Below are 26,885 nucleotides of genomic sequence, written 5' to 3'. Positions count from 1 at the left end.
ATATTTGAGTCACTCAAATATCACATGAATACACATTAGACGCGGGATGTTCCCTAGTGATGGAAGTGGAACCTGCGTGAAAAGGTTTGAGAACCCCTGTGCTAAATGACTAAAATGTAAATGCATCTGCTATTAGACTGTTAACCAGAGGAGGGCAGTCACAAGCCTCACAATAGACTGTCAGGGCTAAGGAGGTGAGGGGGACTCAAAGGGAGATTATCATTTGAGCAAAGGACCGTCCTCTCTCCTCCATGACCCGAAAACTGATAAGTGGTCGAGGGGTCAAGGAGAGTGTCAATTCATTAGTAGGAAAACGGAAGAGTGGCCTCCCCTCCTCGATAGCCACCTTTCATCAAGGATAGTCATGTGTATCCTACCATCACGGAAGAGTTTTGAGATCCGCTACACTCCCCTTTGAATCAGCTGTTATCCTTTTATCTATTAAATGTCTTGCACAGTAGTTACATTTGTTTTTATAGCTTCATTTATTTTGGGATCCAACCCTGTAAATGTAATTTTCCTGATGACGCATGAGTGGAGGAGAGGCTCATTACATACAAGCGCATTTGTTTCCACATTTCCTCTCCTCGCCTCCTCTCCTCGATTACCTTTAACATTTTATCAAAAAGAGGCAAGGGGAGTACAGAGCACGTAGGGGTTAGCAAAGCTAATTGAGAATCTCCAAAGGCAACTTGATTCCAATGCCTGTTCATGAATTGATTATTGTTGTAAATTGTAATGTTCTAGCAAAAGAAAACTGAAAATAACATTAAATCCCATCTAACACTTGTACAACTACCATAAGTGACTTCATGGCGCTACAGAATTTAATTTACTCTGTAGCTGATTTGAAAAGGATCTTAAAGCTCTGCTCAAATAGATATTTGATATATATAGAGTCCCCAAGTAGGCTGGACAGGTCATAGTACTACAACCCCCCTTCCCTCTCCACTCCTCTTTCCCCAGCCTACAGGCTTCCCTTCAGGGCCTTAAGGCCACAGTCCAACACTCTCAGTTCGCCCTATATCCTCTTTATGGCCCAAATAAATTAGCATCTGAGGGCGACCATCAACTATTTCCTCATCTAATAGGGTACAGGGAAAGCTCTGTCTGCCACAAGTACTGATTTACAGATCTAGCTCATCATAGGACCAGGCCGAAGGGAAGGGAGTGGACAGGAAGAGAGCTCAGATCAGTCCCTAATATAATTAGTAACTACAGGTTTAATATAGATAAGAAAAAAATAGATGATGTATCACACTTTATTGCACTAAGGAACAGTATTACATTGTCCATGTTTGTGAGTGTAATGCATGACGACCTATGTTCTGTTCAACCCCTGAATAATTAGATTCCACTGCAGGGTTTTGTATCCAATCACCTTTCCACACACATAGTTAGATAGAAACATCTCCCTGTATTCCTCCTGCCTCTGCTGCTGTATTACATACACTGTTTGATGTTCCAGATTGACACCAAGCTTGCGCCAGACACCAACAGTATTTCAGGACCAAGCAAATACAAAATTACTTTGAATAATGGGTTCATGCTTCTTCTGTTCAGCTGCTCAGGTGATGAAATGCCTAATGAGCGATGACGGGTCTCTTTAAGATGACGGTTCTTACACAAAAAAATGCAGTGTTTGGTTTGGCAAAATAACTGTATTTATTTTTTACATTGATGCCTATTTGATGAGGCAAGGATGGCCTGAACGAGGCTTTTATTAACTCTACGTGACAAGGCTATAGGCATTGATAAAATGTAATAAACAACAAAGTAAAAAATAGTGTAACATTTGTGAAAATTCACAAAAATGTCTGTCCTATAGTAGACCCGACTGAAAGAGAAGTTTATTTGTGCTATACCGAACCAATTACCATATCATGCATATTATACAGAAGGAAACACATTATCTAATTCCCTCATCTAACATTCAACACATTTACTGTATGTAGAATTTTCTAAACTTAAAGCTTCTGATGCAAAATGCCTCTCAGCAGCCGATACAGCTTAGGGGGGCACAAAGATAAAACACACACCTTAAAGATCATTAGCAATTAATATTTGGGGATTCATGAAGAAAAACAGCGTTAAACACTTGTTTAATAATTCATACTATAAACAAGAAAGTCTCTCACTTCCTTAATAATTTAGACGTAAGCTAATGTTGATTTATTCAGGAAGGTCTCTGCCACCAGCACTGCCTGGAGTGCCCAAATTTGAATTAAAGTAGGACAGTAGCAGGCGAGTCTGTAATAACATTTGTATAATTTTATTATTGCTCTGGGCTCAGTTCATTTCCTCCTCCAGTAGCTGCGTGAAATTGTTTGATTCTGGAAACCGCCTTGAGTCTGCAGCTCTGGGGTTGGAGGGTGGTACAGGAACAGGAAGGAATGCGACACACTCTCTCTCTCTTTCCATCTCTGTTTCTCTACCTCCCTCTCTCTGTCTAACACATATACACACACTCACACACACACACACACACATAAATAACCCTTTGTTATTTGGGGCTTCATAATACTGTTACACTGGCTCACTTAATAACTACATCTGTCTGGAGAATATGATTGATATCCTCACTCACCTTGTCGCTTATGATAAATATTGTGCTATATTTGCATGAGAGAAATGGGAGACTGAGTACAATTGGCATTTATCAGATTTATCAAATAACGCCGAAATTAGGTTTTGTGTTGGTGCACTATTTGAACACATACTTTGCCATTTTCAGTTAACATTGGCCCCAGAATTGATCAAGTTCAACCATTGTCAGTCATTCTAGGATACAGGTTTCTAGAATACATTCCTAGGTTAGAGAGTACACCTCACGTCTAGGATACAGAGTACACCTCACATGTCTAGGATGGAGAGTACACCTCACATGCCTAGGATACAGAGTACTCCTCACATGCCTAGGATACAGAGTACACCTCACATGCCTAGGATACAGAGTACACCTCACATGCCTAGGATACAGAGTACTCCTCACATGCCTAGGATACAGAGTACTCCTCACATGCCTAGGATACAGAGTACTCCTCACATGCCTAGGATACAGAGTACTCCTCACATGCCTAGGATACAGAGTACTCCTCACATGCCTAGGATACAGAGTACACCTCACATGCCTAGGATACAGAGTACACCTCACATGCCTAGGATACAGAGTACACCTCACATGCCTAGGATACAGAGTACACCTCACATGCCTAGGATACAGAGTACACCTCACATGCCTAGGATACAGAGTACACCTCACATGCCTAGGATAGGACAAAAATTCAGCCCTGGCATTTTAACCACCCCAGCCCACATCACATTTTAACCAGTTCATGTTTAAGACTAATACAACATGTAAAAACACCACTGGAGATACAACACACCACTGTAACTGTGCCACTGTTGCCTCCCTGTTGTGCAGCCTGTCTCTGCATCTTCTCTGGTGTCACTCTGTCTGTGCTTTTCCTTGATTCTCCTCTGTTGTCTGTCTGTCTGTCACTCCAAAGTGTTAATTGCTATTACATATAGAGCCAACAAATTAAGGAAGTAGCAGTACATCTGTGTCTCTGTTTTCTTCCTACCTCCACTGCACTGACCTCTGAGCTGTCTCTGCTAATCCTTTCCCACAGCACTGATACCAGACAAACAGGGGAAAAATACTAAATAAATGCCTAATTGATTATCATTAGCTCATAATACCTTAGAAAAGCCTAACTACTTATATTGCAAATATAAGTGCCTAGATTTCATATCCTAAGGTTTAATGGCTTACCAGACAGTACCACCATCCAATCTGCAGCAACTGTGTGATGCCATCACGTCAGCATGGACCAACATCCCTGTGGAACTTTTCCGACACCTTGTAGAATACCCTGAAGAATTCAGGTTGTTCTGGAGACAAAGGGGGATCCGACCCGATACTAGACTGGCCAGTGAGTGTATTTCAAATCAGTGCATGTTATGTGTTCCCCCCTGCCCACTTAGCTAAGTGTTTAAATATTAGGCTACATATAATGAAAATATAATAAAAAACAGAGAGAAGAGAGAGCCGGCCAGTTCCTTAATGTTTTGGTTGTATAATACAGCCAATGGCTACATTAAGGAACTGGCCGTCTCTCTCCCTCTCTTTCTCTGTTCTATTGAATTCAATATAAAACCTTCTGTGTTTGTCATAGAAAAAAGCTGGCACTAGTTGATGTGGATAGATTTCCAGCGTTGTGCTACGTTTGACAGTATGCATATCTTGCTGCAGAGAAGTGACAAGCCTTTCAGCAAATGAAATAAGTGGGAAATTGGTGGGACTTTCCAGCCTCCAGTGGCAGTGGCTATGTAATGTAATCCGACACCAGAGTCATTCGTTACTACAGCTCATAAACTAAGACCCACTAGCAGGCTGAAGAGACTGAGAATCGAATAAACGTTGATAAAACAATTAAAATACACATACTCCCGGAACAAAAACATGGACCTGCCCATCTGGCATTTGCCAGAATTGCCAGATGGCCAATCTGCCCACGGAGAGTACTCTTCACATGGTCTAGCATAGAAAGTACACCTCACATGTCTAGGATACAGAGTACACCTCACATCTAGGATAGAGAGTACACCTCACATGTCTAGTACAGAGAGTACATCTCATGTTTATTTTGTAGCTCATACAGCAACTTACAGAATAATCATAGCGAGATTTGTGATCCTTACAGTTTTGCTACAGTTATCCTTGTTGTTGTTGTGTTGTTATACGTCTCTTGCATTGCAATTTTGTTGATTTGTCAGTGATTGGACTTTCATTTTCCAAAATGGTAATTTACAAAACCCAGACTACACTAACACACAAACAATCAAGTTTAAGCACTATTAGCCTGTGTAGTGCACACCTGAGACCCCGGTGGCTTAGCGACAGGAAGAGGGTGGAGAAGCTCTGATTGGTTTCCTCAGGGCTTGGTTTCTCTCAGTTCTCACCCCCACATTCCCTCACTCCTTCTCTCCCTCAGCCCTTCCTCCTTCATCCCCCATTCCCTCTATGCAGAACAGCCCAAACTCTAGTTTGATGAAACACATTTGTTTGGCTTAACTCTTCCATTGCCATTACTACGGCCAAATCTCGGAGGCCTCAGAGGTGAAACGTGGCCCATCAGCCATTTAGCTAATGAGACGATATATGTAGGACTATGGGACTTCACCGGAGGAGCTTTCTATTTGGGTCTGGCCTGCACTGCCATGTTATTAGGGAAACCTGTATGATTGTTGCCCTCTAGTGGGAAACATAATAGGATTACATTTTATTGAAGCCTCCCAGCATTACCCAACCAGCCTCCCTTCTCCTCGTCTCTCCTCTCTTCCTCTTATTGCAGTGTCATTACGTCTTCTGTCCACTGTGGGTGGGGTGGGTGTATGGTTGGTTTTGGGATGGGAAGGAACGGATGTATGGATGTAGTTGTGATGAGATAAGAGTATTCGTGAAGATAGGAGGGGTTCTATCTTCACAAAGTTGTTCAGTCTGTCTGAGCAGTGAGCACCTGCCTAGCATCTATCTGAGGGCTACCTCATTGAATGGTGGTATGCTGCTATGTGTATTATTTTACTATGACATATCTTGTATATTCCACTATCGAAACTAGAAGTGTGGCCGATTAATTAGGGCCGATTTCAAGTTATCATAACATTCGGAAATCTGTATTTTTGGACACCGACTTGCCGATTTTTTTTTTTTTTTTTTTTTTACACCTTTAATTTAATCTTTATTTAACTAGGCAAGTCCGTTAAGAACACATTCTTTTCATTCACATTATTTTCAATGACGGCCTAGGAACGGTGGGTTAACTGCCTTGTTCAGGGGCAGAACGACAGATTTTTACCTTGCCAGCTCGGGGATTCAATCTTGCAACCTTACGGTTACTAGTCCAACGCTCTAAACACCTGTCTCTCATTGCACTCCATGAGGAGCCTGTCTGTTACGCGAATGCCTTAAGCCAAGGTAAGTTGCTAGCTAGCATTAAACATACAGTATCTTTTAAAAAGCAATCAATCAGTCAATCATAATCAATAGTTAACTACACATGGTTGATGATATTACTAGTTTATCTAGCGTGTCCTGCGTTGCATATAATAGATGCGGTGCGTATTCGGAAAAAGGGACTGTCCTTGCTCCAATGTGTACCTAACCATAAACATCAATGCATTTCTTAAAATCAATACACAGAAGTATATATTTTTAAACGTGCATATTTAGCTAAAAGAAATCCAGGTTAGCAGGCAATATTAACCAGGTGAAATTGTGTTCATTGCACGCAGAGTCAGGGTGTATGCAACAGTTTGGGCTGCCTAATTTGACAGAATTTTACATAATTATGAAATAACATTGAAGGTTGTGCAGTGTAACAGGAATATTTAGACTTATGGATGCCAACCATTAGATAAAATACGGAACGGTTCCGTATTTCACTGAAAGAATAAACGTCTTATTTTCGACCATATTAATGACCTTAGGCTGGTATTTCTGTGTGTTATTATGTTATAATTAAGTCTATGATTTGATAGAGCAGTCTGACTGAGCGGTAGTAGGCAGCAGCAGGCTCGTAAGCATTCATTCAAACAGCACTTTCGTGCGTTTTGCCAGCAGCTCTTTGCTGTGCTTCAAGCATTGCGCTGTTTATGACTTCAAGCCCATCAACTCCCGAGATTAGGCTGGTGTAACCATGTGAAATGGCTAGCTAGTTAGCGGGGTGCGCTAATAGTGTTTCAAATGTCACTCGTTCTGAGACTTGGAGTAATTATTCCCCTTGCTCTGCATGGGTAACGCTGCTTCGAGGGTGGCCGTTGTCGATGTGTTCCTGGTTCGAGCCCAGGTAGGGGCGAGGAGAGGGACGGAAGCTATACTGTTACACTTGCAATACTAAAGTGCCTATAAGAACATCCAGTAGTCAAAGGTTAATGAAATACAAATGGTATAGAGAGAAATAGTAATATAATTCCTATAATCTAAAACTTCTTACCTGGGAATATTGAAGACTCATGTTAAAAGGAACCACCAGCTTTCATATGTTCTCATGTTCTGATTAAGGAACTTAAACATTAGCTTTGTTACATTGCACATATTGCACTTTTACTTTCTTCTCCAACACTTTGTTTTTGCATTATTTAAACCAAATTGAACATGTTTCATTATTTATTTCAGGCTAAATTGATTTTATTGATGTATTATATTAAGTTAAAATAAGTGTTCATTCAGTAATGTTGTAATTATTACAAATAAATAAAACAAATCGTCCGATTAATCGGTATCGGCTTTTTTTGGTCCTCCAATAATCTGTATCGGTATCGGCGTTGAAAAATCATAATCGGTCAACATCTAATCGAAACCATAATGAGGGCTAAACAAAAGAGAACATTTTCATACAGATGCAAGTCATAAAGATATTTCATTTGTTCTTCATTATAGGTATTACCATCGATGGTACCAATCCCAACATAAGCCAACTGCACAGTTCGCTTTACCAAAACAAGCTAGCTGCTACAAAGCCTTCCTTCAAAAGTTATATATCCCAGTGCCAAAAATACTATGTGATGATAAACTGCAGGCAGCCCTAAACTATACATGGCCGTAGGACAGATTGAGTCAGATTCTGGAACAATCTCAACCCTCTCCCTTTCCAGCCCACTCCCTTACATAACCACGGGCCATTACAGGGGTGTGGTGTGCACAGCAAGAGTCATTAACGTGGTCCGAGGCAACATAACAGCAAGATCTCTCAGTATGTTCTGAATGAGGATAACTATAGCCACTGTGTGATTGAGTTCATTAGAACTATGGGGAGAGCTGGCATCTAACAGAGAGACTGGCCCTAATCATAAGTCATAGAATGATAGAGCCATGGACATATTGACTGAGGGAAATGGATATCAAGCCATCACTACTCAGTACACACTAGTCTGAACTGAAGATGCAAGAAGAAGCACAAATGAACTTCTCACTGATGACACATCCAGAAGCTACGAGTAAATTCACTTATAGTAAACAAAGGATAAATAAATCTTGCGAAGAACCAGAATAATAAAAAGAGAGCCATCTGTCTCAAACAGGGAACAACTGATAAATATATATTAATTGTGAGATACAATTCATATACAGACATAACGAAACCATGGCTTTGTATAACTGTGTCTCAGTTTAATCCTGTTTTCCAGAGAGTTGGAAAGTAACTCAAGCCTCCATACAGTGTATGCATGTATAATAACCACAGGCATGATGTCATCAGGCACTGTCGCCTGGCTGGGTCTGTTTGGGGCGAATCACATCTGCAAGCCATTTCACTAATTTGCCCACCAAAATATAGCTCTGACAGAGCTCTCCTGCTGTTGCTGCTGCAGCAGCTAGGTTCCTTTCCAAGTTAAACACACCCCACAACCACAGTATTAGAACAATGGACTTGTCTTTGGGCCCCGAACACCAAGCAAGCATATTCAAAAATCCCCACTGGCTAGCTGGTTTTCATTTCTACAACATCTAATGCATATCTTGAATACTGAAACGTGAGGGCTCCATTATGACTTGGCTCCATTTGTGTGGAAAATGGGGAACATATACGATTTTGAGGCCTGGGGTGCTCTCAGTTTGCTACAGTTTGTCAGCCTGATGGCAAAGATTTTTTTTTTTTAAATGCAGGAGGACGGGGAAAATAGCAAATGCAAGGCTTGGTGTTTGTGTGCCAGCCGGCAACCTCCGGGGCAAATAACTCCATCGTAACACTTTAATCCTGTGTTTATTTTTTCCCGTGGGATACATTGGTCAAACAGTGGAAAGTTAAAAAGGCCACTGTGCTCTGGAAGGTCTAAGGATAGCAGGCCCTGGCCCTTCCTCAAAAGCAATCTCTGGTGATGATCTCTGTAGAATGCAATGGGAAGAAGTGACTTGTTTGATCTACAATTCTTTTTTTTGTTGCAGTTATGGGGTGTGGGGTCTTTGTCTGAGAATTCGACCCTCAGAGTTGGTCAGTGGCCAACTTGCTACAGTCGGTAATTTACCCTTGGTACAGCCTAAGGGAATCGCTTTGAGTGGTCCTACTATGAGCGATCCTGGATAATGTGGTTCTCTTGTTTCCTAAATTCTTTGTTTTCCATGTCATTTCAGAAAGCCATGACACACACCATCTCATATTGTTCTGAAATCGTTTCAGTAGTTAGAAACAGGTAAGATTGGCATTCCAGAAACATTTTGTTGAAATATAATTAGATCTTTAAGAAATTAAGTTAATTGATTGCACCCAAATTGGCAATTTTAATTTATATGATTCAGATAAGTTAATATTAATAGTACCCAACATCTGATTTGGACCAACCTTCTTCCTACCAATGAGTCAGACCTGAGGAATCCCCCAAAAATTGTCAAAAGCCACTCACAGACACCCCACGCCAATCCAACCCCAACAACCAGTATACAGTATCAGTTCTCTAAGTTTGACAAGTATGCAGCTGTTTCTGCTATACCACCACAATTTATTTTCATAATGAGCCAAATCTATTGGTTTTCTACCCAAAGTTGCAAAATAAATGTTGTGATATATTTAATAAACACAATAAACCAGCAAAATTGATTTTAAAAAAAGTGTGGCTGTATAAATCAAATCAAATTGTATTTGTTGCATGCGCTGAATACAACAGGTGTAGACCTTAATGTGAAATGCTTACTTACAAGCCCTTAACCAACAATGAATTTCAAGAAATAGAGTTAAGAAAAGATTTACTAATAAACTCAAGTAAAAATAAATGTAAAAAGTAACACAATAAAATACATAACAATACCGAGGCTATATACAGGGGTACAGGTTAGTCAAGGTAATTTGTACATGTCGGTAGCGGTAAAGTGACTATGCATAGATAATAAATAGCGAGTAGCAGCAGTGTAAAATCTGATTAATAGTCTGGGTGGCCATTTGATTAATAAGTAGAATAGCAGGAACAGCGGCATCTACTGGTCAAAACCTGCTACTTTCACACTACATTATGTTAATGCATTTCAGATGCTGGGTACTATATTTATTGAATATTATCTGAATCCTATAAATTAAAAATGGCCAATTTGGGTGCAATCAATTAGTTTAATTCTCAGAGATCAAATTCTATTTAAAAAAAAACTATGTTTCAGGAATGCTAGTCGTATTTGTTAATAACTACAGAAACGATTTCAGAACAATCTGAGATGGTGGGTGTCAAATCCTATTTTTTGTGCTTTTGAGGTGGAACAACCCAATGGTATGATGCTCACATCTAGCATGTTTGAGTACATGGAAAACGTTTACTTAAAAGGCACCTGCTTTAACAGAAATATATCTATCTTCAAGCAATACTATTCTTATGACTTTCAGCCATGATGTGTCAAGCACTAGCTACACAACTGTATTCATCCTTTCTTCTCATTAGAGTTTTGAATAGCTTAGTCCAGGAAGGACAGACACAGCAGATGAACATCAACATCATTAGAAATGTCTGCTGCGGTTATGGAGAAATTAACCGCATATTATTCTGAAACCTACGATGGTGAATATATTTGCATAAGCGTGAGATCCTTGTATTCCCCATTCAGAGCAACTAGTGCTTTTAACAGCAGGGGGCGAGAGAGAGAAGATGGAATCATTTTTATTTTATTATTGTGCTTATTTGTAAAGGGGGGTCAACACTGGTGTTAATGTCTATGCAGTAGATGGGGTTCACTGTTGAATATAGTTCTCTCATACTAAAATGTAGGATGAATAAGTTATATCTGGCATGTGCCTCTGTTATAGGGAAAAGCCATGTAAAAGGATATAATTAAAATTATTGTGCATCCAGGTAATGTAAAAATGTCATGGTCTGCATTATATATATAAATCAATGAAAGCAAGAACTTCACTCAGATGGCACAATGCCCTTTGCTGTCAATATCCCGCAGTTTGATACTAAAAGCTTAAGAGCCTCAATCGTCCTGAAATTATGCATGGTTGAACGTTTGAAATGAGCTCGTGCATCAGCCCCAGGCGTTGATTCATACTTGATTGGGGCAAAGCAGGCTGCAAGTGCTTATTTATATAACTACGTCATTTGGGAGGTTGGCCAAAGAAATAATAATAAAAGGAAGTGTCGATTTTCCATTAGAATCCATCGATTTAAAAAAGTTGATTGTAATCAACTAGTTGTGTGATGCACATGCTGTGTCCATTTATGTTTGAGCTCCATATCTTAGACGACACGTTTGGAAGAAAAAAAAAAGAAAAAAGACTCAACCAACAATCTATATAATTATCATCTGCTGCTGCTTTTCCTCCCTGGCAAAGAAACACTTCATCCATTTGCAGAAATCGCCCGCGGGAATGTTACATCAAAACTAATCATAACGATTAAAATCTGCTTTTCTGTGCGAGAGGAAGGCAATGGGCGAGGATGTTGTATGCCGAAAAAAATAGCAAGATATCTTTATACGATTTTATGAAGAAATATAAAATGCAATTTCCAGAAAGGCCGACGCAGTGCTGTAAGTGATCTGCTCTTTAGCTCGGAGTTTTATTGTGGAGATTGGTTTAGACTGGGGTAGAGACATGAGCTAATTGTATCCTGATCTTTGCCTTGAGGGGTTTCGGAGCCCTGGAGCAAGTACTCTCTGTATTTTGTTCTGTCTACCTTAGCCAAGCTATTGCATTTCTCACCGGTGTAGGAAGGGAAGCAGCTCGCAGGCCAAATCGGAGGGAAAGGGTTCTCAAAAAGATACTTTATGCCCATCCATGTTTCAGGTAAGCAGAGAATTATTTGGTTTGCTAATATATCCGAGGCTGGTTTGACTGGGACATTCAAGGCGCAGTCGCTTTTACGCATGTGCCAGGCGATGAGCACCATAGTTCTAACAAAAAATATTTAACCACTTCCTGGATATTGTTCGGTGTTTAACAACTGTATGTTTGTTAAAGTGCCGACGACTGGCTTCAAATGTTTATTTGTATTTTCACCGAATTGTACGACCTTCGTTGAGCAAACACCGTAGCTATCCGCCCGTGTGAATTCGCTCCTGGCGCATTCGCCTACTTCAGCCCCAAACACATTATCGTCTCCGTTTTCCCCGTCGGACTACTTGTCACACGCTTATTACGAATCGAGTTCAGCATTTCGATACAGGCTTTTCCTATATTCGTTTGTCCTAAACCAGTTTCATTTCCTGAGTGCCCCAGATCTGGCTAATGAAAGACGCCATTGTGGAGTAATTTTGCCGGAGGGGATTTCTTATTTTGTAAGACAGGACGTACCTATTCAACACACGTCAATGCAGATTCTGTGAATAATCTCATTGTATTCACCATTTTGTAACGAGAACCCTATCTATGTAAGCCAAGACAAAATGTAGGCTACAGTATTTTCCTTTTGCTTCCCATATAGATCTCTTGCGGGGCTGACCTATACCCGTGCGCAGGGAATTCCACGGTACAGACGCGCCACTGCAAATAATTAAACTCCCGGGCGGAAGTCTGGATCTATGTTTGCATCTTTGTAGCTGTGATGTTATGGAGACAAAACATGATATATATGGTTAGTATTATCAGTGTACAAATTCATATTTTACATGGTTTTGTAATAAATTAGCCTGCTAGTATGATATGGACACAATGAATACACTAACGCAACTTTGAACCTCTACTTGGCAAATGGCAAGTAATCTAAATCCAACTATACTGGCTGCTGGTAACAGATTTGTACGGCTATCCTACAAGTTTACACCGATGTTTATGTGCTCCTTTATGACACCCGCTATGTAATTATCTAATTCTAACCAAGACACACTGGTGCAATGCATGTGATTACGTAACAACATAATATTCTCAACCTTTTAATGCCATAAAGTAAAACGCGCGCAGATGTTGGAACAGTTCCTATTTCTTACTTTTGAGTAAAATGCGTGGCTGTAGGAGCGTTCACTGGAGGGCGCTGTTATGACGAGCAACATTGGCATCTGTGCTTAAAAGGGCACCATGTCTCACATTGCATTTTAGTGTCCACTTATTTACAGAATTTAGAAGTAAACAGACATGGTTATGATTTGGATCCCCAATTAGAAGTATATCAATAAGTCATGTTAGCACCATTTTTCCTCTTATAGTAAATTAAATACATTTCCATTCAGTTACAACTTGAGTAATGTGCTTCACTTCTTGTCACACCCGAGAGAGAGGAGCTCCAAATGTACAATGGGCACCTTTAAAAAAATATATTTAAAAAATGGCCATAGGCAAAAAAGTGGACACAACTGCCATCCTGTAAACACATAACTAGTGACTACCTGTGACTTGGCATTTCCAATCAGGCCATTTACACCAAGTGCATAAAGTGTTCCAAGGTACAGTTGCACTATGGGAAATGAAGGGCTTCTTAAAGGGCTGATGCTACACCCCTTATTGGATTATTACATGTTTAACATTTTTAGGACTTAGGATCCTACGGTATTCCTTCTTGTGCATTTAGCCTTATTACATCGTTGACAATGATTCTTCCACACACACCATGCAAAGTATTTGCTGAAATCTGAACACCAAAACGGAGTGCAGTCCGACAACAAAAGCGTTGCTCCATTGTGCCAACTACAGATTTGTTTGAACATGGGGTGTGGATGCGGTCAGCACAATAACACCAGTCTAGGATAAACAAGGAAGTTACTTGCGACAGCAATTCTAAATTAGTTTAGCGTGTTCTTGCAGTATAAATGTAGGAACTTGTGTAGCAAGGGAACATTGAACCCCTGACAAAGGGTAGCGCATGTGTTTTGTATACACATAGCTATGTGGTCGGCCTAGATCATTCAAAATGGCAACAGGTGGGAAGACTGACTGCAGCAGTTCTGAAAGGGATGAAGGGAATGAGTGTAGTATGTCAGGCCACACATAGCATTGTGCCATCATGGGATCCGTGTTATTGCGGTGCTTTGCATTGTGTTGCTTGTCAGGTTCTACTGATGATCTTACCACCTCAGTATTCTGGGTTATAGCTATGCATAATCCTACTGGTGGTCCATGCCACGGTAGACATGAGTTTTAGATTTGTACTGTATGGGTTGAAGGGTGCTCTGACTGTTTGAAGGTAGGAGTAGTCAACCTGAAAAATAATCCACAGGACATGGTTTTAATTTGAGTTGGGATGAAGTGGTTGTGCTACAAGTACTCCGTTCTATGCTCCCTTTCTATCTCCCTCGCTCCATGGCGTGCACATACACACATTCATGATTGTTAGCAGATTCTCCACTCCATCCACTTTCATGATGACAAGGCTTTGAGGAAAGCCAATTCCAGTGAGCTGGTTTACAGGACTTACTTTCTCCACACACACCATCTCCCACAAATTAGTCGGGGAACAAATTACCTGCATTCTGAGTGTGATCCCACGCACTTTGCTGGCTGCCTTACACAGGTCCCCCTTTTGAAGAGCGGCCGTGTGATTTCTTCCTCTTTGTTCACCCTGCGGGCCCCTCTGCCTTCTGCGAGAGGGATTCTGGAGTTGAATTTTAAAACTATGCATGGCGGCTGGCTGCCTGCGCTTATCAGCTCGTGCACAAATGAACTGCATGCAAATCAGGGCAGGATCACACACCACAGTGGAGGCCTGCACTCAAAAGCAGGCTTAATTGCTAATTGGGTATCTAGGTGTGACACCCACACTGCCAAAACTGAGAAGTAAAAACATGGATGTTTTAATGCCAGTTGCGGTTGTTTTTAATTAATTTATTCCATTTTAACTTATTTAAAATGAGTGGATTGGATTTCCTGAATGTTTTGTGGAAACTAACCCAGGAGAGTGTAGTAGTAAACACCAATACTTCCAACATGAATCTAACATGCAATGTTGGTTTTTGAGATTCTGTTTGATGTACACTACAATAAGAGGTCTGATGTTGTGAATTCAAAGGTATCGTATGATCTGTTAATCTTTGGACATGTTTTATACCTCTTTTTGAAATTGTCATTGCCTGTGTCTCTCTGATTGGCCATTTAGATTAGGTCTAGAAGTGACTTTGAAGTCTGCATTTTTCTGGTATATACCAAAACCATAATGCTTTATACGGGGAGCTGTTTTCTGGGCTGTGTGAGAAGGGTAGGTACCTGACTACTTGCACGAAGGGCACCTGCACATAAGTATTAATGAGATGAGACTAAAGAAAAGCCCATCACAGACACGCCATTGTGAAACAAAGTAGAAATGTATCCACAACAGTGACACATCGGGATCCTGCTAGTTTATGTAAAATGGGTGGGAGGGTCACTGTTTTAATTTGCTCTTAATCTCCACCACAATCTTAACAGCCCTCTTGAATATGACCCATTGTTCTAGGAGAATACTATGTGAGTAAACAGGTCTTTAGATGGTGTGCTACAGACTAAAAGGGTCTGTGGAAAGGTCAAGCGTTCATCCAGGGTCGCCAAAACACCCTGGGGGCTAGTGTATGCGCCTATTTATAAATATATCTGTCTTGAACAAAAACAAACTGGTATCTGCTGTGTTTTGATGTCATTTGGTTAGTCACTGAATATTCTGCACTGTTAGTGTTACTGTGAGCATTGTATTTTCACCAAGGACTTGTTGCCAGACTTCTGGAGAAGGTTTAGTTTCTGATTTCAGGTTAGATGGAAAAGTAATATTCAGCCTTTGTTAGTGCTTGAGAGGCAACTGGAACAAATGATGACTGGAGGAAATGGAGGGTGAGGGATAGAAAGGGCAAAGGCGACAGCGCAAATCCAGGTATGCGTCGTGGTTTTGGGGAGGTCCAATGTTGAATCTGGAGTCCGATTTATAGGATATGCTACACCTTTTAGCAGACATGCAGCAAATGCGACAATACCTGCTTTTAAAACAGCGACAACCTTAAGAAACCCCGAGGCACTAGAATGCTAATGTTGTCCGGGGCTTTGACTTATCCATACACCATTGCAAAAGTGGCAGTGACTGCCACAGCATCGCTCGTGTGTACTGCTGACACCATTAACGCATCTCCGGAGTCTGCAGGTGGAAAAAGACAGCATTTCCAACTTGAAGACTGTTTTTCGTGCGCCAGGTTTGATAATGGACGCAACGGATATCATGGATTTAACGCATCAGAAAACGAGAAAGCGCCCGCGTCCAATCAGTTCTTTGGATGAGTCCGTAGTACACGCGTCCCTGAAACGAATCTCAATGCGAACGGCGGAATGCGGGGACGCTCCGTTCATGTACTCAAGAGGCGACCCCTTACCTGCAGCATCACTGAAGCAGAATGATCATTCTGTGTCTTCCTCACCAGCCACAGTTTTGTCCGCGCAGGTAGGCTAACGGAGATTTTGTCCAATTCGTTTCAGCAAACTATGGTCAAGTTACCTGCGACGTGGCATGGTTGCACTTCATTGTAGGGGCTTTATTTGATGTCTACTTCCTAGTGCCTACCCACCAATAGTGGAAGTTGTTGGATATTTATTTGATGTGAATATCATCAATGCCAAATTGTCTTGTATATATTTCCCACATTGATAAAATCAATTCAACAGAGCAAATATAATTTTACATTTAAACCAGATTTTTTTTCTATTTAGAAAAAAGTGTAATTACTACTTAAAAAAATTATAACATAACATTTTTCCATCCAATGACATTGTTTTCATATTGTGTAGAGGGACCTGTTTTGTTTTCTTATTGGCTCAGAGGAGGGTCTTGAACTTGTGGTTGAGAAACTCAATTTGTTATGTGCCATTAGAGATATTGCCAGCTAATTGTGTTTTTAGATTAGCAGGGAACGTTTCTTCTAAATCTTATTACATTATTCAAATCTAGACCGACTATTGCTCTTTTAGTGTGTGTGTGTGTGTGTGAAATTGCTGTTCCAAATGAATTTGGCTTTGGGGAGATGATTATGCCCAACAGATATGGGGGGGGGGGGGGGGGTGTGGTTGGTAACAATCAAGTCAAGGTCAGGAAATACTATGCTAGTGTAACTCAGATACCTCTATTCTCTCAGTCCTGACAACTGAAGAGTTGGACCTCAGCCAACTATTTAACCATCATTTTTTCAGAAAGATGAGAGTATTGTCTGGCCAATCAGAGTCCTGCAATGTTTTTAACTGGTGCACATTTACCAATGGAACATACATATTTACATCCATATAATAAACAGAATTTTCATGGCTTGACTTTTCAGTCTGTGCTGTCCACCATATTGATAGTCATTTGTTGAAAATCATTCATTTGTGCTAGGATAACCGTTCCAGCATGTCCAGGCCCATGATCACCAGATCACCAGCATCCCCCTTGAGTAACCAGGGCATCCCGACAGCTGCCCAGCTCACCAAGTCCAATGCCCCTGTGCACATTGACGTGGGCGGACACATGTACACCAGCAGTCTGGCCACGTTAACCAAGTACCCAGAATCCAGGTAAGCGCATGTGACCACTCCTATTAATGCAGTTTCTCAATTGCAAATTACTAAACGCATGTCTTTGTTTTGGTACCTATAGGTACAAAACGCAAGTGTTTTCATCTATGACCTTTATGTGGCTCTAGAGGGGGTTTGGGATAATTCAGAGGTTGAAAGTGAGATGATGAGCCTAGCCCATTATGTCAGCCGTGTTTATCTGGATTAGCTCTGACTGCATAATGTCATCATTTGACAGCTCAGAAGTCAGTTTACCCAATCACAATGATTCAGCACTCAAATGGATGAATGAGGTGGGAAAGATTGGATTTGAACACAGGGCTTGATTATTATACTTTTTCACATTCAAACTCATATGATTATTAAGGCTATTCTACAATACCCTGATTACTATGCATCATCACAATATTTCCACTCAATACCAAATACAAAATGGGCACCTTTTTTCAAGACCGCCCCAGAGTTATTTTGAGCAGTAAACATTTGCAGGGCTCAAAAGTCCAAACTGCAGACAAAAGCATCTCAGTTATTCTGACAGATGTCCCAGCAGCAGTAAAGGGCCAAAGGGCACGGGGCCATCTGGAGGCAGGAGGGCCACTGCAGCCTCAGGCCGGGCCCCCAGGGCGCCATCCTGCCTCGGGCACCTCTCTACCAGCTGGCCCTGACCCCTCCATCAGACCACAGCATAGCTCTCATCTCATCCATGCCGCTTCATTTCTATATTTATTTATTTTCCCCATTCTATTTCCCTCATTCTCTGTCTGTCCCTCTTCCTCCCTTTCTGTCTGTTTCTTCCATGTGCTCTCTCACTGTTTTTCTCCCTCCCCTCCCTATATCTCTCCCACTCTCTTTCTTTGCATGGAGCAGAGTAATGTGTGCATCACTCAACAAAGGTGTGAAAGAAATCAAACACTCCTGAGCTCACCCACATCCAGTGAGTCATAGAATCTGCACATGAGTCACTGTCCTGTAGCCATATTAGGTGATATTTCTCTGTGCTCAAAACCACACCTGGTGTACTGTCAATTCAAAATGTATAGCTCAACTCAACAGTAGCCGTAGTTTGTTTGGCCATATAACAAATGCTATATTGACGGAAAACAAATAACTGTCTCTGGCTTTTCTTTCTCTCCCTCTAGAATTGGACGTCTCTTCGATGGCACAGAGCCCATAGTGTTGGACAGTCTGAAGCAGCACTACTTCATAGACAGGGATGGACACATGTTCCGCTACATCCTCAACTTCCTCAGGATCTCGAAGCTCCTCATCCCAGATGACTTCAAAGTGAGTGTCCCGTCCACTGCAATCAATCAGCAAGCCATCACTAGTCCCCAAACGTTCAGGGGAACAAAGTGGACACCTTAGTCATGGGCAACCCTCAGTACTTGTTTTCCCTAGGATTGGTGCTGACAGTTTACATACTGTGTGGAGTTACAAGTTCTGAAAGTATTTAAAAATACAAATGTATACCTGTGTTTCTAGATAAAGTCATCTTAAAACATCAGGTGTTAGAGACCTTAGTACAGAATATACTACTGCAAAACTGAGTGTCCAGAAGAATCACTCATCCTCACTGTGACACATTTGTATTCTGTTTGCTAGCTTTTTGCGTCATTTAGCCCTTAATTACAAACTTGCCCCCAGAGAAAACAAATCACAATATCTGATGGACTGTCCACACAGTGACTCAATCAGGGGGAAAGGATATCAGCTAAAATAAGCAAAGACTAAAGACTATCCCAAGTTCAGACCAAGGCCAAATTGAAAGCCATAATACAATATTGAGACATCCTTTGCCTCAGCTTGAATTGTCCTATCCTCACTGACCCATCTCCTCTGTGCTGCCTGCCCCCTGCAGGACTACAGCCTGCTGTACGAGGAGGCCCGGTACTTCCAGCTGCAGCCCATGCTGGCCGAGCTGGAGCGATGGCGCCAGGACCGTGACCTGGCCCGGGTGTCACGCCCTTGCGAGTGCCTGGTGGTACGCGTGGCACCCGACCTGGGAGAGAGGATCACGCTGAGCGGAGACAAAGCCCTCATCGAGGACGTGTTCCCAGAGATTGGCGACGTCATGTGCAACTCTGTCAACGCCGGCTGGAACCACGACTCCACACATGTAATCCGCTTCCCGCTCAATGGATACTGCCACCTCAACTCCGTCCAGGTGAGGGCCGAAGACACCAGACACGCGTGGCATGGCCACTACCTGTTGTATTCGGCGCACGTGACAAATAAACTTTTGATTTGATAAGGAGACTCCATGTTCACCCAACATGGATGTTGTTTAGTAGGCTAGATACAAATGTTCATCAGTTATGATGAAACCATTGTCTCAGTCAGAGATGCATCAATAAATGAAAGCACAGAGACATTAAATATGTAGGACAACGTTTCCTCATCCTTACTGTATATTGCAGGAAGCTTTTCTCTCTCTCATACACAAACCACTCAAGTGGATGCCGTGGAGAGAGGGACCAAGACAGAGAGGGATAGACACAGAGAGAGAGAGAGGGGAGAGCGAGCTCCATTCAGCTCCCTGGCAGGTTGTCCTGAGGCAGGGCCCATAATTCTGTTTGGTTATTAAAGCACGCTGGCGGTGGGTGCTGTATCTGGGCCTAATGGAGGCAGGGTGTGTGTGTGGGGGGGACTGCCAGCAGTGTTGGGACCTTTGTAGTTCTGGTGGGGCTCTGGCCTGGGGCAGAGGGAGAGAAGGGCGTGCTGAGCAGCCCACACTGAACCAAGTGGCACCGAGAGAAAGAAAAGCCCTACTGCTCCCTGGGGCCTCTTTGATGGAATGTGATCCTGCTGCCCTCCGGACACGTCTGTAGATGTCTGCAAGCCTGCAGGATCAGGAACAAATCTACGCACGCGCGCACGAGCAGATGCACACCTGCACAGAGACGCACAGATCTTCAGTTTCTTGGCACTTTCTCACATGGCATAGCCTTCTTTTCACAGAACAAGAATAGACTGATGAGTTTCAGAAGAAAGGCCTTTGTTTCTGGCCTTTTTGAGCCTGTAATCGAACCCACAAATGCTGATGCTCCAGATACTCAACTAGTCTAAAGAAGGCAGGTTTTACTGCTTCTTTAATCAGAACAACAGTTTTCAGCTGTGCTAACATAATTGCAGATGGGTTTTCTAATGATCAATTAGCCTTTTTAAAATGATAAACTTGGATTAGCTAACAAAACGTGCCATTGGAACACAAGAGTGATGGTTGCTGATAATGAGCCCCTGTACGCCTATGTAAACTCGGCAACAAAAAAAAGCGTCCTCTCACTGGCAACTGCGTTTATTTTCAGCAAACTTAACATACAAATATTTACATATGTCCATAATATTCAACAACTGAGACATAAACTGAACAAGTTCCACAGACATGTGATGAACAGAAATGTAATAATGTGTCCCAGAACAAAGGGGGAGTCAAAATCAAAAGTAACATTCAGTATCTGGTGTGGCCACCAGCTGCATTAAGTAATGCAGTGCAGCTCCTCATGGACTGCACCAGATTTGCCAGTTCTTGCTGTGAGATGTTACCCCACTCTTCCACCAAGGCACCTGCAAGTACCTGGACATTTCTGGGGGAATGGCCTAGCCCTCACCCTCTGATTCAACAGGTCCCAGATGTGCTCAATGGGATTGAGGTCCGGGCTCTTCGCTGGCCATGGCAGAACACTGACATTCCTGTCTTGCAGGAAATCACGCACAGAACGAGCAGTATGGCTGGTGACATTGTCATACTGGAGGGTCATGTCAGGATGAGCCTGCAGGAAGGGTGCCACATGAGGGGAGGATGTCTTCCCTGTAACGCATAGCGTTGAGATTGCCTGCAATGACGACAAGCTCAGTCTGATGCTGTGACACACCACCCCAGAACATGATGGACCCTCCACCTCCAAACCGATCCTGCTCCAGAGTACAGGCCTCGGTGTAACGCTCATTCCTTCAATGATGAACCCGAATCCGACCATCACCTCTGGTGAGACAACCGTGACTCATCAGTAAAGGGCACTGTTTGCCAGTCCTGTCTGGTCCAGCTGATGATGGGTTTGTGCCATAGGTGACAACATTGCCGGTGATGTCTGTCTGGTGAGGACCTGCCTGACAACAGGCCTACAAGCCCTTAGTCCAGCCTCTCTCAGCCTATTGCGGACAGTCTGAGCACTGATGGAAGGATTGTGCATTCCTGGTGTAAGTCGGGCAGTTGTTGTTGCCATTCTGTACCTGTCCCGCAGGTGTGATGTTCGGATGTACCGATCCTGTGGAGGTGTTACACATGGTCTGCCACTGCGAGGACGATCAGCTGTCTGTCCTGTCTCCCTGTAGCGCTGTCTTAGGTGTCTCACAGTACGGACATTACAATTTATTGCCCTGGCCACATCTGCAGTCCTCATGCCTCCTTGCAGCATGCCTCAGGCACGTTCACACAGATGGGCAGGGACCCTGGGCATCTTTCTTTTGGTGTTTTTCAGAGTCAGTTGAAAGGCCTCTTCAGTGTTCTAAGTTTTCATAACTGTGACCTTAATTGCCTACCGTCTAAGTGTCTTAACGACCGTTCCACAGGTGCATGTTCATTAATTTTTTATGCTTTATTGAACAAGCATGGGAAACAGTGTTTAAACACTTTACAATGAAGATCTGTGAAGGTATTTGGATTTTTACGAATTATCTTTTAAAGACAGACAGGGTCCTGAAAAAGGGGCGTTTTATTTTTTTGCTGAGTTTAGATATTCCATAAAAAAATCTGCTGTGTCCAGCTACAATAGTCATTTACAACATTAAATGTCTCCACTGTATTTCTATCAATTTGATGTTATTTTAATGGACCCCCAAAAATATGCTTACCTTTCAAAAACAAGGACATTTCTAAGTGACCCCAAACTTTTGAATGGTAATGTATATCCCTTCATTTATCTTGTCATTATTTTTCTATATTATCTGTTCCTCTCGGTTCTACCATCTCTAATGCCACTCCCTTTCTCTTGTGCTAGACTTGGGCACATGTTGTCAATGAGTTTGTTTTTATAACTATTTAATACTACCTACTCTAACATGATATTCAGAGCATTGGTTCTCTGTGTGATGGGAAAACACTTGTTTCTCATTTCTCTTCAGGACAGCTAAATGTTTCTGTGTGTAATATCTAAACCGTGTTAGCTATCATGTTACCTCAACACCCCTTCTCTCCTTGTGTCCACCAGGTCTTGGAGCGTCTGCAGCAGCGTGGCTTTGAGATCGCCGGATCCTGCGGTGGGGGCGTGGACTCATCCCAGTTCAGCGAGTACGTCCTGAGGAGGGAACTGAGGAGGGCAGGCCAGCGAGGAGGGCCTAACTCAAACCGTATAAAACAGGAGCAGCTGGACTAGACCTCCCAGACACCTGGGGTGCTAGACTTTTTTTCGGTGGCAGCCAAGCACTAGATGGGACGCAGCAGAGCTCTGTGGATTCTGGGTATAATGCTGCGCTCATGTGCTAATTTGTACTAGGAAACTCTGAAATGTACTACTTGCTAACTGGTTTAACGTGGCACGTGTATAATTACAACCACTTTGCATGTCGGAAATGTCTGAGTTTCCTAGCTCCGACTAGCACGTGAATGCCGCTTTATTGTTTTGTTTGTCATTAAACTTTGTTTTTACTTGAGAAGAACCACAGAGAAAGAGTGACCAAGGTGCGACAGGAGTTTTTTTTTTTTTTTTTTGCCATAAGAAGATACAGAACATTTTGATAAGTTGATATCTCAAGGATATTTGTGATTGTTCATGCCCCGCCCCCATCAAAATTAATAAAGGATTAATACTTTCCCAGGGTCCCCAAATAAAGTTTGTTTTAAAACTTTGAACCTACATTAGGTTAGATATGATTTCCATGATTAAGACCATACAACATGTAAATGGTTTGATTGCACATGTAGTGCACGGCCATTCACTAGTGATTTGCAGTTTTTATTTACCCATTGGCATATTTACCAAGTCGAATTGTTCTCCCATACTATAAGAACGTTCACTGTGTTGCTAGCGGCAGACAAACAGTGCTATACATCATGGTGTTGTGAGAAGATCTTGGTTAGCATAAACACAATTCTTTTTAACAGAACTGAATGAAACATTATCCACACTCTTATTCACACAGGATGTTAAGTATCGTGATAATACAAATGCAAATGAAGTGTTTTTACTTTAATCAAAGTTACCTTATTGGATTTTATAATATGAAATATAGTTCACATTAGTATTATCAATATTTTATGTCATAGACCATTCTATACTCACTAAATGAATAATTAAGTAAATTATAAATGTCCCTGCATTGCCTCTATTTTGGGTACTAAACCCAGAGAACAGAGGTGACTAATTCAGAGGAGCCTCAAGTTCCTATTGAGTGACCTACTGTAAATGATATTTGCCATTGTATGTTTTGTTTTTATACATTGAAATGGACACCTTTTTAACCGGCATAATGTTGCCTCATAAATGACTGAACAGATCAGGCTAATAGTAGAAGACCCAAATCTTAAGATTTATTCTTAGGACATTGATGATGTGAAGTTTGATTATCATAAACTATTTCTAACGTGATCTACCTACGCTCCCTAGATTTGAGTAAAGAGGAATGTAGTACTAAAATGTGAAATAAATCTTCAACTGAAGTTGTACTGGTGGCTGATCCATTGTGTGTTGTTATGGTGCTAACAGAGAGTAGAGTGTTTATCATTGTACATGATATCATGGAACAGGTGTTGGTTCTCGTTGTATGTTCAACACAAGCAGGCTCACAAAAATTGATTGTTGCTTTGCATTTCATCAATTTCACACACCCTTAAAGGATATCCCTTTAATATAGTGTTGAATAACACTGAGAACATTTTTTTCTTAACGTGTTTAATTTTGGTGTTTTAAGTTTGGTAGCTACATGGAAAATAATTGTAGAATTATGTTGCAGCTCAAATCAACTAAATAATCCACAATGCAATGCTCTGTCAATGGGCTCGAAAGGCTGGCTAGCGAGGTAGCTAGCAAACGTAGCTTAACACAATAATACCAAAGACCATATCAGCATGTAAAGTAGCTAGTTAGCTGTAAAATTGCCTAAACAAACTATCAATTTATGTGTCTACAATCTCACCATGTTCAACCTGCAGATCGACGTGATTAACAGACTGGAGTCTGACATTTGCAATGGCAGATATACTTTTGAGGAGATGGGGAAACGCTGCCCATGCTACGTCAATGGTGCATTCTGGACGATTCTAGGACAAGGAGGGCTCTCCTTCCAGGAGTGATTGGGCGCTAGCTAAAATACCCAAAATGAGCACACATTTCGTCAAGAAGTTCAACATCACAAATCTTTTCCGACATGTGAGATTAACTTGCTATCTGTAATATTGTATAGCTTTAAAGTCGTAATATTGTATAGCTTTAAAATCGTGACGTTGTATACTTTCGATTAAAATAGGCACTTTTCTCGACATACACTTATTTAGAGAAGGGATTGCGTGACGATAAGTTTAGCAACCGGCATGACCACGTGAACACGATTGGTTGACAGTCTGCTGGGTGGTGCGTTTTTATGTCCCTTCATTCATTGGATTCCTATATCCTTTCTATAATATCTCTGGCAACGACGCCATGCAATGCACCCTGGACTAAAGAGGTGGAAAATGTGCAAGACCCTCCGTTAAATTATAAATTTCTCGAGGAAGGAACATTGCAAAAATATGATCAATGGCTCATTTGAGAGAACATCCTGCCGAGTAATGACATCGGCCAGTATTGAAATCTGACATGTATGTTAGACGTTTTCGCGATCTAAAAGTCGTATTCCTATTAACTTCCAGTGTAGTGAAGGCGACTTTATCACGCTGCTACGTCATTCCGGACGGATCGCTGCCTGCTTGAACGCCAATAACTCAGATACAAGTGAAACATGAAATGATCCAGGGAATCGATAGAACATCACTCAGATGCACAAAAACAATATAACATTCAAAATGAGTGTACCTTTCCTTTGAGTGGTTATGAGAATGTTAGTAGGTATCAAGTAAATTTCATCTCCAATGCTTTCAAATCAATTGAAAGTTTATTCGTTGCATACACAAATTAGCAGATGTTAAAGCAGGTGCCACAAAATGTTCGTGTCTAGCTCCAGCAGAGCAGTAAGCATCTAACAGTACAGTACTAACATTAATAATTCCCCACCCCCAAGAAATGAAGAAATGTCAGAGTCCAGGAATATAAATACGTGGTGTGTATGGACAGTATGGACAATATTTAAGCAGGAAAATGTATGTACAGCAGTAGTTATATAGGATGAGATATGTTAAGAATACAGCATAGACATATAAAGTGCGTAATCAGATTAATTTCTCAGATCAAAAAAAAATTCAACAAAATAATGTTGCAGGATAATCTTATCTGTTTCTAACAACAAAAATAATTCATTATGGAACCATTATTAAAGTGACCAGTGTTCAATGACTATGTACAAAACATAAGGCAGCAGTCTCTAAGGACTCAGACACCAATAGCATTTGCCACCTCTGAATGTAATTTGCACACTGTGTGCGCACCAATTTTACATGTAGAATATTTTGAAAAATGTAAATAGAAGCTGTTTTTCAGACGCTCTATCCCACATGTACAGTCTCCACCTGCTAGATGGTAGCGGGATGAACTGGCCTGACTGAGGTGGCTGAGGTGGCTGAGGTACTTGATGATCTTCTTGGCCTTCCTGTGATACCCGGTGCTGTAGATTTCATGTAGGGCAGGCAGTGTGCCCCGGGTGATGCATTCGGCTGACCGCACCACCCTCTGGAGAGCCCTGCTGTTGCGGGTGGTACAGTTGCCATACCAGGCAACGATACAGACAGACAGAATGCTCTCAATGGTGCATCTGTATAAGTTTATGAGGGTCTTATGGGCCAAGCTGAATGTCTTTAACCTCCACTGTTGTGCCTTCTTTACCACGGTGTCTGTGTGGAGGGACCATTTCCGGTCCTCAGTGATGTGCATGCCGAGGAACTTGAAGCTTTCTCTACTGCGACCACGTCGATGTGGATGGGGGCATACTCTCTCTGCTGTCTCCTGTTGTCCATGATCAGCTCCTTCATTTTGTTGACATGGAGCGAGAGGTTATTTTCCTGGCACCACTCCGCCAGGGCTCTCACCTCCTCCCTGTAGGCTGTCTCGTCATTGTTGGTAATGAGGCCTGCCTCTGTTGTGCCATCAGCAAACTTGATGATTGAGTTGGAGACTTGTGTGGCCATGCAGTCATGGAAGGGGTTCAGACCCAGGGCCCTAAGCTCAGTGATGAGCTTGGAGGGCACTATGATGTTGAAGACTGAGCTGTAGTCAAGAAACAGCATTCTTACATGGCTATTTCTCTTGTCCAGGTGGGATAGGGCAGTGTGCAGTGCAATGGCGATTGCATTGTCCGTGGCTCTGTTGGGGCGGAATGCAAATTGTAGTGGCA

At 41.9% G+C, this 26,885-nt stretch overlaps 1 protein-coding gene across 8 annotated transcripts; it reads left to right on the top strand.

Annotated features, from left to right (window-relative positions):
* Positions 1-5,375: 5,375 nt before the first annotated feature.
* On the top strand, positions 5,376-24,069 carry LOC110530419 (BTB/POZ domain-containing protein KCTD1). 8 transcript variants are annotated; one of them, XM_021613471.3, is made up of 7 exons: positions 11,026-11,509; positions 11,690-11,765; positions 12,403-12,552; positions 17,230-17,408; positions 18,548-18,692; positions 19,267-19,572; positions 22,616-24,069. In XM_021613471.3, the coding sequence occupies exons 3-7, from the start codon at positions 12,523-12,525 to the stop codon at positions 22,778-22,780; spliced, it is 825 nt and encodes a 274-aa protein (XP_021469146.2). In that variant the 5' UTR covers positions 11,026-11,509; positions 11,690-11,765; positions 12,403-12,522; the 3' UTR covers positions 22,781-24,069. The 8 variants fall into 8 exon arrangements, with proteins under 8 accessions (XP_090038561.1, XP_036841950.1, XP_021469146.2 ...); XM_036986055.2 differs by lacking the exon at positions 12,403-12,552 and having other exon boundaries at positions 11,014-11,509; XM_090182434.1 differs by lacking the exon at positions 11,026-11,509 and having other exon boundaries at positions 11,526-11,765.
* Positions 24,070-26,885: the final 2,816 nt, after the last annotated feature.

This window comes from Oncorhynchus mykiss, chromosome 8, assembly GCF_057628025.1.
Source record: "Oncorhynchus mykiss isolate SJ-2025 chromosome 8, ASM5762802v1, whole genome shotgun sequence".
Lineage (NCBI taxonomy): Eukaryota > Metazoa > Chordata > Actinopteri > Salmoniformes > Salmonidae > Oncorhynchus > Oncorhynchus mykiss.
This window is presented reverse-complemented; position numbering and strand designations above follow the sequence as displayed.

Excerpts from the sequence above, each read along its gene's own strand:
- LOC110530419 (XM_021613469.3), top strand. The coding sequence starts at position 16,069 with ATGGACGCAACGGATATCATGGATTTAACGCATCAGAAAACGAGAAAG. Across the intron at positions 16,306-17,229 it reads CCACAGTTTTGTCCGCGCAG|GATAACCGTTCCAGCATGTC; the intron begins GTAGGCTAACGG and ends CATTTGTGCTAG. Across the intron at positions 19,573-22,615 it reads GCCACCTCAACTCCGTCCAG|GTCTTGGAGCGTCTGCAGCA; the intron begins GTGAGGGCCGAA and ends TGTGTCCACCAG.